At 36.7% G+C, this 12090-nt stretch overlaps 2 protein-coding genes across 3 annotated transcripts; one reads left to right on the top strand and one right to left on the bottom strand.

Annotated features, from left to right (window-relative positions):
* Positions 1-4566: 4566 nt before the first annotated feature.
* LOC141673587 (ninja-family protein AFP3-like) lies at positions 4567-7867 on the top strand. Its single transcript, XM_074480342.1, has 2 exons — positions 4567-5599; positions 7284-7867. The coding sequence occupies exons 1-2, from the start codon at positions 4879-4881 to the stop codon at positions 7685-7687; spliced, it is 1125 nt and encodes a 374-aa protein (XP_074336443.1). The 5' UTR covers positions 4567-4878; the 3' UTR covers positions 7688-7867.
* On the bottom strand, positions 7866-11901 carry LOC141673579 (LRR receptor-like serine/threonine-protein kinase RPK2). 2 transcript variants are annotated; one of them, XM_074480336.1, is made up of 2 exons: positions 11245-11901; positions 7866-11157 (listed from the first exon to the last, which is right to left on the bottom strand). In XM_074480336.1, the coding sequence occupies exons 1-2, from the start codon at positions 11513-11515 to the stop codon at positions 8156-8158; spliced, it is 3273 nt and encodes a 1090-aa protein (XP_074336437.1). In that variant the 5' UTR covers positions 11516-11901; the 3' UTR covers positions 7866-8155. The 2 variants fall into 2 exon arrangements, with proteins under 2 accessions (XP_074336437.1, XP_074336434.1); XM_074480333.1 differs by having other exon boundaries at positions 7866-11900.
* Between the last annotated feature and the right edge of the window lie 189 nt (positions 11902-12090).

Raw genomic sequence — 12090 nt, 5'->3', positions numbered from 1 at the left:
CTGAAAATTATGAATCAATTCCACCACTTCAACGTTGACACTCGATGTACTGTCTGGTTCATGAGTGACTAACTTCCGTGACGTTTCTTCATGTCTTGACTTTGACACTTTGATTTTCTTCAGATTAAATCCTTGTAATTTATTGATACCCTGACGAGATCTCTGTCACTTGATTAAATCCACGATCTTGATTTATATCACTGAGGCATGATCAACTTCTTGAACTTCTTCCAGTGAATTAACTCCTCAAGTCTGTAGATGAACATTGTCTCTGACTCCTTTGACAGATATTACTTTGCGAGATCTCTTTGACGGTAGTTCCACTATTTACTTATTACATTCTTATTTGAGTTGAGTTGAATCCTCGAATATACAAATAGGTCTATGACATATGACTTACACTAGCATCCAACGTTACAACGAAACAAGAATCACAAGAATAAATGCTTCCTCTTCGTTGCGGTGTGCTAAATCGGTCTTCTTCCTTATCTCCTTCGCTTCTTGCGTAAAACACAATCTAAAACATAATCTCCTTAATATTCTCTCTGTGAAAACGTCTCAAATCTACTTATATAATAGTCCCATAAAACTCAGATTACATAGAAGTTGGAAGCCAAACAGAAGTAGAAGTCTAAAATAATTTATCCTTTTCCCCGACCCTGCGCGGCCGCTCAGCATTTCTGCGCGGGAGCGCAAGGCTGCTGCGCGGCCGCTCGGCATTGCTGCGCGGCCGCTCGCCATTGCTGCGCGGGCGCGCAAGGCTGCTGCGCGGCCGCTCAGCATTGCTGCGCGGGCGCGCAGGACCCTACTGGAAAAAATCCAGGTTTGCTCCGTTTCTTCGCCGTAATCTGCCCGTTCTTTTCCTCTCGCAATGGTGAACACATGCCAAGGCTTATTCTTGATGATTCCTCCTCCGAAATGCAACTAATACCCTGAAATGCATAAACACTAGAAAAACGCATCAAATACACAAAATACTTGATTTCAAGACACCAATTTAAGCTATTTTAAGACGTTCTAAGTGGTATAAAATGCCACTTATCAGTCATAGGAATGTTCTTGTTATGTTCTAAGTCCAAGTCCACTCTGCGTCTTTTTGGATCCAGCACTAGAAGACTATCCAGCCCATTCTTATTTCCCTTCAAGCCTGCATTTGAACTATGTACAGGTGGCAGATTATGATCAAGCATATTAAAATCTTCCTGATTTCCACCACTACTTCCTATCATCACTTCTTTAACAAACGAGTTAGTTTGAAGTCCAATCCCTGATTTGTTGTTGGGTTGTTGCATTTTTCCTACTTTCACGTAATTTACCTTATCCGTCTCACCTTCGTTTCCCCCACCGGAATTATTCCCCAGAAAGCTACCACTGTTTCGCAGCCATTTCGACCCTATGATATGAGTTCTCCGTCTCAGATCTGCACGAAGCCATGCACCGTATGGTTTTTCAATATTTTCTATTGAGTATCAAAAATTCTTTCACAGAAACGTTCACCATGTCCAATTATCCCACAAATGAAACAAAATTTAGGGATTGCTTCATATTTAAAATTTACCAAACACCATTCCTTTCCAGATTTTCGCAGCTTCATTCGACGTTTGATTGGAATATCTAATGGGACTGACACCCTTATACGTAGAAATTCCCTCCAAACTCCTATAAAATTATTAGGATCCCCCATCAATATATGTAACTAAGTAATTGTCAATATCTGTTGCCACACGTTATGACATGAATCCAGCACTCATATCGTGTAGCTGTACCTACATATCAATCATCTTTATCTCTATTGTTCTTGGGTTGTCTCCCTCTTTGAGGCGTTGCAGGACAAGATGAAACCGCCTAAACATCCATGGACTTCCCTCAATAACCCTCTTAATATCAACTTCATGGTAAAATTGAGAGAGAAATATGTTCGTATCCAATTGTTTCACATACACACCTTTCCCTGGCTTCCATAGTGAAGCCATATTATGTTGCATGGCCTGAAAATCGATAGATGAATCCGTGAGGAAACGTCCTACTATGCACCATTTTGTATCAATTTCACTCAACTCCTCTGTAGCGTTTTCATAAATAAGTCCCTCATACTCTTCATCCTCAATCTGTATTTTCACCAAAGCTTCCTCCATCTCTATTAAATGTGACTTTTGTTTGTCTATAATGATTCAAGAGCACTAATTGAATGTGATAAAACTGAATGCCAATGACTGAAATACGTAAGGAAATAGAATAACGAAGTGACTCGCACTTCAGAGAGACTCACGTGTCAGATGACAAGACATTGTTTATAAGAGAGGAATTTAATTCATAGGACTAATTGTCCCCAAATTAGCCACACACACAACACACACGGTCTTACTCTATATAAATAATCAACCAAACACTTCACGCTATTTTAGTGTCAAAGTAATTTTGCGTTGGTGCATGTGTTTGAGATGGTTTAATAAATAAAAATATTTATTTTATTATAATTTTAATAATTTATTATTACATGATTAATAGATTAACTTTTTTGTTAAGGTTCAAACCCACTTTAGTCAATTATATACCCATCTATTATCCACTTCACTGTATTAGCATAATATCCATCTCACAAATTCAGACTCTCGGAGTGCTCCGCGACATTATATTTTCTATTAGCACTGCATTCTATTTTGTCAGCAGTGTCAGCAATACTAAGAATAACATGGTAGCCGAGAGCACCAGAGTTCTTTCAGTTTATATTAGTTGTTATTCATTAGTCGGACACTCTTTAATTTTTATTTTTAAATGTTAATTTATTAAGTAGCTCAAACTTAAATTTATCAATATTTTTTTGTGATTCTTAATATTTTCTATGAAGAGTTGAATCGCAAAAACGAATCTTAATAATCTCAAATTCATAATCATAATTGAGGTGATTAATCGCAACCGTAATTACATATCGCTCATCATAATCCGGTTCGAATTTTACTCCAAATTCGATTCGATTTGAAGAGCTTACGCCCCTGGTTTATAGAAGAAACGTGAAACAGCACGTTAGTGCAGGGCACAAGTGGCTCGACACAATTATTGTTTACTCTCCTCGCTATCTTATTATTTCTTCCATCTTATACTCCACTTTGTCTATACTTCATCCACGTGTTGTGGATTCAAATTATTCATATTTTAGTTTGGGGACTTGATATGTTAGTCTCACAATATAATTGAGTCCTGATCTAACCTGATTTTAACATGCGATTTATTCAAGTATTGGGATATAAATTTTAAAAATAATACAAAATAATGGAACCAAGTTGAACGCTTATCCTACACAACTTTAAGTGACGTACAATATATTCCCCTCCTTTAAAATTTTCATCTTTAAGACGATGTATACAAACACGTATGCAACTTATTTACAATACTTTAAACCCTTTTACCAAATATATACTGTTAAACCGCATCTTTACCCGTAAAATATTCCACGTCTATTTTTTAATCATACCGAGTATTTAAATAATTTTTAAGTGTGCCCATTAGCGTATAATAAGTAATTTGGTGACAAATTTTGATTGATTTATTTTTTAATAATTATTATAAACTCCAGTATGCATAAAAATTTAAATCAATAAAAATCTCTCAACCCATAAAAAATTAATGTTAGAATGTTCCAATTGGTATATACCGAACAAACCCGTACTTAATTTAAATACTTATAGTTTTAACGAAATATTCTATTATGTGCTCGTAATCACATGATAAATGCGAAAAAATAGAAGTTTAATATATTTTGATTCGTTCATTTTTAATAATAGTAGTGAACCTCGTGCGTTTACAAAAATATCACCGATGAAAATAACCTAAACTTCTAATTTTCTGTACTTATCACGTGCTCGTAAACATACAATACAATAGAAAAATCGATAATTTAATAATTCCAAAATATTCAAAAATCCACGTATCCACATCACTAATCAGAAATAGTTTAGGGATTACCTGTCCTTGAATAACATGATTCAATAATGACAGCCTAGTTGTAGGGACCAAGACAACAACTTTAAAACAGACAATCAACACTAAACAAAATGAAACACACCAACGTGCCTTTACATATTACAGCCACGTGGAGAGTTACAAAGACTTCGCCAAGGTTCACCGACACGTGTCCTTAGTTCCCCCCCTCAAATACTTGACACGTGCCCCTAAGTCAATGTACTATTCGTTGTAGTTTCACCAAAACTAGTCCATCCCCCCACTTGGCGACACGCACAAACCAAGAAAAATTTAAATTATTATATCTCGAAAATCAAGACAGATATAAAAGTCAGTGACTCATGTACACGTGGCACCTTGCACTTTCCTCCCTTCTTGTAGTCTATACAAAATATTTTGAGATTCAAATAAATTAATTTTTAAATAAAATTTACAAATATAGCACAATTTTTTAATTAAATTTAAAAAAATTAAATATATGTCATGTTATCTTATTTTTCGACATTTTGTATCGAAATTATTAAATTAAATCAAATAATTTTGGATTCGAATTGTGTGAGGAGTCCCTATCCCTAATCTAAAGGTCATTTTAGAGATATAGCAAATCTCTGTCCCCCCTTTCTTGCTGTTTCTTTCTTTCATTCACATATCATACTGCCCTTCATTTTTCTTCACCTTTTTATTACATATACATCACTTTACGGCGAAAATTGCCGGAATTTCAAGAAAACTCCGCCGGAAAATAAAGATTCAATTTTTATGCAATTTCAAGGGTTGAATTGAGGAAACAAGAAGATGGGGTTGCTTAATTGTAGATTTATTCATCTGGGTAAACTTGCTTATTCAGCTAAGTATAGTTGTGCATGAGTTCTTGATGATTTTTTATTTAAAGTTTTGATTTTTATTGTTTTTTTTCTAATGGGTGATGGTAATGAGACAAAGAAAACTAGTAAAGAAATGGAGAATTTGAGTCTTGATAACAAAATTCCTAGAGATTTCTTGCAAAGATTTAGTGGTGGTTCTGGAAAAAATGAAAGTGATATAGATATAGGGGTAGATGCAAGTGATAATCTAGAGTTGAATCTTGGTTTATCACTAGGTGGAAGATTTGGTGTTGATAGAAGTACTAATTCGAATAAACTGGTGAGATCTTCTTCGATAGCTGGTGCTATTCCTTTAGTTAGAGATGAACCTGAAGTTTTAACCCCTCCGGCCACTGCTCCGGCGCCTTATGCGGGTTTAGTTAGGACATCTTCGCTTCCGGTTGAGACGGAGGATCAGTGGAGGAAGAGGAAGGAGATGCAGAGTTTGAGGAGAATGGAAGCCAAGAGAAGGCGGTCGGAGAAGCAGAGAGTGAGAGGAGGGGAGGAGGAGAGGAGGGAAAGTGATGTGAGTTTGAGAGGGAGAGGTGGTCAGAGGCAATTGTATGTTGAGGCTATGAATAAGGTGGGATCATCCGCGGCGCCGCAGTTTGGGTTGCCTTCTTGGGCAGTTGCTGCTAAACAGACTATTCTTGGTGGTGGCATTGAGGGTTTGATTGCAAGAGGGAGAGGGAATTCTGGCGGTGGTAGTGGACAGGAGTCGACACGAGGATGTTCTTCGACTATGTCGGAAATGGAGAGTAGTAAAGCACTTCAAGGTATAAAATTTTGTTGTATACTGTTGTTAATTTACTAAGTTTTCTTAATATCACAAGAAGTATAAAGAAACCTTGATATGCATTTATGGTTGTGTTGATACAACTCACTCGAAAGTCCTAGTTTGGGATTGAAGAGTGGATTGTTAGAAACGCTTCTTTGGGGAGGGTCAAAAAGAGATCCGATGCTAAATTTTTTAAAAATCTTAAGGGTGCTGTGAGGATGCCATAATATGTATATCATGCTTATAGTTTAATATCTAAACTTTCTCTAAATGCTCCATCTAAGATTTCAATGATATATTGATCTTTGTTGGGGTTAAAAAGAACTTTATGTGTTGCAAATGTGCATGTTGGAAAGAATGTAATGACTTCAACTTAAGATAAAACACTGTTGGTGATGCTCAAGATCATCTCTACATATAGCTGTGCTTTTTATGAATTTGCTGCTTTGTCAAAGTTGAATTTAGTGTTATTTTCATAAAGTTTTAACTGGTGATGCCCAAGGTCGTCGATACAAGTAGCTGCATTTTTTAATAATTTGCCTTCTTGTAGAAGTTGGTTCAGTTTTTTCCATTAATTTTTACTGGTGATGCTCAAGGTCATTTTAACATGTAGCTGCATTTTTATGAGTTTGCTTTCTTGTCGAAGTTGATTTAGTTTTAATTTTTAAAACTTTTACTGGATTGAGTATGAATATTTTAAATCTATTGTGGCATCAAAGTAAAGGCGGGTTACTATTTTAAAACACCAATGAAGAGAAAGAAGGAAACATTGTGAATGGTGTGTAATCAGGTGCAAATCTATAAAGACACCATTAGAATTTTATCCACGTGGAAACCATTATTTTCACTAGTAAGCTATAATGATCTTCAAGTTTTTTGTAATATAGCGCTATGAACTTTTGCTGTAATTGTATGACAGATATAAATGGATAGCGGGTGACGAAATAGAATGTCGTGTAGGGTTTGACATCTTTAACACGTAGTTTTTTTCAATTTCTATTTTTGGTAATTTACACAACTCATCTATGACGGGGAGAAGCTTTCACCACTGTGCCAATCCTGTATTCTTTACTTTGATAACTGGTTATGTGCTCTGTGTGTGCCTGGTTTGAATCTAAACATGTAATTACAAACTATTTTAACTTAAATCGTAACAAGGCATATTTCATATGTAAGAAATAATAAATGAGGGTTTTATATTTGTTAGAACCCATGAAATCTTGGGGTCATCCACTTATAGCACTTGGGTTTTTTGCCAAGTCAATTAGGTGTAGTTACATCAATATTATACTTTCGCCTTTCTTTTTCATTCAACTGACAAAGTCTTTCAATTATTATATACCTTTCTTTTTAACACTTCTTTACAAACTTGATTTTGTGATATTTCTTCACCTATAATATTGCTCCCCTGAACAGTGCTCAATTGTTTCAATGCTTAAGTTAGACAAATGCGTGTTAGCAAAAAATATTCCTACTAGGATTACTATGTTTGGTACTTTAGCCTATGCAATCTACCAATTTCTTCTAAATTGCACACATATCGCCGTACCACTTCTTTGTTGGCTTTCTGCGTGCAATAATCTGTTACTCATAAACTTCAGTCACCTTTAATCATTTGTAATAAAGTATTTTTAAGTTTCTGTATGCATTTTAAATACTTGACTATATGTCGTTTACAACAGGGACTCCAAGTTGTGGTGATTTTAGTGCAACTAGCATTCAATCAGCTCGAAGTAATCAAGACACAGCAGGTTCTTCAGGGAAAAAGGAGGGAGAAATTTCAGGCAAACCTCCTAGGGCTGATCTTGAAAATCTAAATAAGAGAACGAATGTAGCGAGCAGCGGAACAAAGGATAGCGGAATGAATTCATTAGATGACATGCCGTGTGTATTTACAAAAGGTGACGGTCCTAATGGGAGAAGAATAGAAGGAATATTGTACAAGTATGGAAAGGGAGAAGAAGTGAGGATAATGTGTGTGTGTCATGGTGATTTTTATTCTCCTGCCGGATTTGTCAAGCATGCTGGTGGAACTGATATCGCTCATCCACTCAAGCATATAGTTGTAAATCCCAGTTCTTCCTAGGGCAATTGAAAAGAAAAGGACAGGATTGATGTTTTCATCTCCAGTCCTTGTATGTTTCTATGATTGTTTTATTTACATTTGAAGGCTAAATGTTCTGTAGGATTTTTGAATGTACCATTTCATAAGAGAGAAAAGTATGCTGTTGACATGGGATGTTTCTATATACAATTTCCCCTTTAATGCCGTGTACAATATTTCTGTATGGTTTTGGTGATAAGAGGTGCACTAGTGCTGAATAAGTCAATAGTACATATTGGAAAAGAAAACATAAAAAATATTGACTTTGTGCTTCACTATGAAAAGGAAGGAAATTTCAAAAAATGAGATCCATGTACACATCCAGTCAGAGCACTTCTCAGGTAGATCAATTAAAGATTGAAAAACACAGAAGTTTGGCTGCAGCAATTGAAGCCGAGGTGAATTCTGCAAAAATGGCTTTACTCCGCATAACTAGAGTACCAAGTGCATCTAGATTGGAGGAGGTTCAAATCTCTTTAGTATGTTGATAACTTGTCTCATTGCAGGCCTGGTAGCTTTGACCTCTGCTGAACATCCTAGTGCTAACTTTAGAATATCAACAAGATGATTCTGGGGAGCTGCTTCCCAAAGACCACTTGTGAAAAACTCCTTTTCATGACTGCTTTCCAGCAGCATCAATGCCCATGACACAATAGTGAAACCGTTTCCATATGAAGAAAAAGAAGGATCCAGAGCTTTCTTATCGGAGAGCAGCTCAAGAAGCATCACACCATAGCTGTAAACATCAGTTTTCTCAGATACACGACCAGTTAAAGCATATTCTGGTGCAACATAGCCATATGTTCCTGCAACACTTGTTGTTGCATGAGTTTCAGAGATCCCTAAAAGCCTCGACAGCCCAAAATCAGATAAACAAGCATTATATTCATCATCCAGAAGTACATTGCTTGGCTTGATGTCATGGTGTAGAACACGTGGATTACAATGATCATGAAGAAAAGCAAGAGCACTGGCAACATTCAGAGCAATCTTGTGAAGTACTCTCCAGTCAATAGCCCTCTCAGATCGTTTTTGAATAAACTGCTCCAAATTACCTCCGGAAAGAAAATTATACACAAGGAACATCTCTGCTTCACTGGCATGATAGCCGATTAATGTAATGAGGTTTGGGTGTTTTATCTTTCCAAGGATGCCTACCTCAGCATTAAACTGTGGAACACCTTGGTATCTTTCTAAAGTGAGCCTCTTCACTGCCACTATGGTTCCGGGGGAGACTTCAGCCCTGTAAGTGGCACCAAAACCCCCATATCCAATGCAATGGCTTCCATTAAAATTTCCTGTTGCCTCAACAACACCTTCATAAGTCAATGGGACCCCTATATCCTTAAAAACTACAATTTCCTTTCTCTCGGAAGACACAGAAACATGATTTCTCAAATTCGGAGTCTTTCTTTTAATATAGTAGAAGAGTAGGACTAGACACAAAAGAATACCAACAATTGCAGATACAGATACAGTTAAAGCAAACTCGACAGAACTAATTCCTTTCCTCGATTTTTTAGTATCACTTACTGCTGGATATGCCACAGGGTCTTGTGTCTCTTCGCCAGAAGGAACTGAAGTTAAAGTAGCTACTGGACGAAAAGAATTTCTAAAAACGTTGCTGCAACTCATTTTCTTATCGCCTAACAAGAATTGTCTAGACATATTATCAAGTGAAATATCACAATTGGTGAGCGACATTGCATTAGACAACTTCAAAGGGATGTTACCTGACAGTTTATTGTTATTAAGCAATAAAACAGTTAGGTTAGTCAAGTTGACTAGACCCTGGGGAATTTCACCAGAAAAAGAGTTTGATGAAAGTTCTAAACAACGGAGAGAGGTCAACAGTGAGAATGTAGTAGGTATGGTTCCATTTAGGTGGTTACCTGCCAAGGATAGATACCTGAGATTCTTCATGAGGCTGAGATCAAATGGCACCTGACCTAGCAACTTGTTCCAACTCAAGTCCAGCTTAACAAGTGAATTCAAATCTCCAATACTGGGAGGTATGATTCCTGAAATTTGATTATTGGAGACATCCAAAATTTTTAGAAATTTGCACGCTACACCAATATCAGATGGAAGTTGACCTGAAAGTCTATTGTTGCTTACATTAATGATCATTCTGAAACTTTTGTTACAACTACCAAGTAAGTTATTTAATGGTCCAGTGAGATCATTTTCACTAGCAAGAAATGCATATTCAACATCACTGCCTAGTCTTTCAGGGGTTACTGGAAGCAGTGGGATTGGACCACTGAAGTTATTTCGACTGAAATCATGAATAACTGGAAAGCTCACACTTGAAAACGGCACAGGGTTTCTGGAAAGTGTCTTGCATGTAAAAGATGACACATACGCAAATGATAGCCTGGCAGGTCGGAGAAGGCTTGAATTAGAAGAGGGTAAAGAATTGCAACTAGAGTTGTCGAAACTGGGAATCAGTCCTGAAAGTAGGTTTGAACTAATATCAAACACAGTCATGCAGGGCACTGGAAGTTTTTCATCGAGATTCCCACTTATCCTGTTTGAACTCAGATTAAGAAAATGCAGGTTTTTGCATCCTCTAAAGCTCTCAGTTATTCCCCCTGTGAAAAAGTTTTGTGCCAAGTGCACCATCTCTAAGTTGTCACAATTTCCCCAGTTTCTAGGGAATCTGCCTTTTAAATTTGCACCTGGAGCCCAAATTACCTTTAACTTCGGAAGCAGGGTGACTTCCTCAGGAATGGACCCCTCAAAAAAGGTTAAATCATACAAAGGAGCATTAGGTAATGAAAATTCCTTCTTGTGAAGGTGACTTGAGAGGATAAGAACGGACAAACTAAAACAGTTTCCAAGGTTTGCTGGGATATGACCATTTAGGTTGTTTTCCGATACATCCAAAACTTCAAGCTTCTTGAGTTCACCAAGTTCAGATGGAATAACACCTTCAAATGCATTAGAGAATAACAACAGCGTTCTTAATCGACTACATTTACCAAAACCGCGAGGAAGTTTCCCATTCCGATAATTACCAGACAAATTTATATGTTCAAGACTCCAACAACTTTTCAACACTTCATCTGGAACAGGTCCCTTCAACAAATTAAATGACAAATGAAGTGCTTTCAACTTCATAAGGTTACCAATGTAATGCGGAATCTTTCCCTCTATCTTGTTATTAGCTAAGTTTAAAATTTGCAGTCCCCGACATTCTGACATTGAGTTCGGGAACTCCCCATCAATTCTATTAAAACCAAGGTTCAACACCTGCAATCTCCTAAAACTGTCAAAACCACCAGACAAATTCCCGGCAATGATATTCCCTTCTAGATCAAGTACTTCAATATTCTTTAAACTCCACAGTTCACTAGGAATTTCACCACTAAATTCATTAAATGGAAGTGATAAAACCCTAAGCTCAGTTAACTTTCCAATAATTTGCGGTAATTTCCCAACCAACTTACCTGTCCTATCAGAAAATTTTCTTTCATATCCATAATCATGCAACATAAATGCTGAAGAATGCATACAAGAAGCACCGTAAACATTACCTCCATTACCACCAGGTATCTTCAGTTCCACAACCCTATAAGCTGAATTGCATGTGATTCCAACCCAGGAACAGTAGTTAAAACTTTCGCTTTTCCAGCTGGAGAGAATCCCAGATGGGTCAGAAACTGAGTTCTTGAACTCCAGTAACACCATTTTATCATGCAAAACTTTTCCTGAAACTAAATAAACAAAGTAGAACAATACAATCACATAATACCAACTTCCAGTTTTAAGAACTGATCTCCAAAAACTTCTTCCAAAACATTCCATTTTCTTGATTTGATTAATAATCAAACTTTAAAATCATAAAAATCTGCAAATTAACACTTAAGAAGTCAAGATTTTTTTTGAAAGGAAAAAGATATAAGATTTTTAGTTATTAGCCAGTAAAAAATATTCAGGTTTCTTGGAATAGTAAATAAAAGGCTAAAAAGAAAGCCTTCCCTTCTTCTTCTTTCTCCAAAACTTGTGTGCTTTTTCTAGAGTCAGTTGAATCTTCCAACCATCATATACAGACATGTTTTTCCTACATGTTTCATTATCTGATTCTGTGGCCTGTGGATGGGGTCATTGACTCAGTTGGTGGTACCGAGTCAATGAATGTGCTATTTCCTAGTCTTGACAGTGACACAATGCGTGTTTAAAGTATAAACTGGTACAGAAGTCTCCTTCCACTAGGCTTCTGCTATGTGGACAACGATCGACCTATTAAATTTAGCAGCAAGTTTTTATGATTTACCTTGGATAAGTGGGCCACAGTCGGCCCACAGAACAACTGCAGTGACAGATTTTCTGCAGGACACAATGCAATGTATGTAGAACAAGAAAAATGAATGTTAGATTAA

This window comes from Apium graveolens, chromosome 1 (assembly GCF_009905375.1).
Source record: "Apium graveolens cultivar Ventura chromosome 1, ASM990537v1, whole genome shotgun sequence".
NCBI classification, from domain to species: Eukaryota; Viridiplantae; Streptophyta; class Magnoliopsida; order Apiales; family Apiaceae; genus Apium; species Apium graveolens.
Note: the sequence above shows the minus strand (reverse complement) of the source record. Positions and strands in the feature narration are given on the sequence as shown.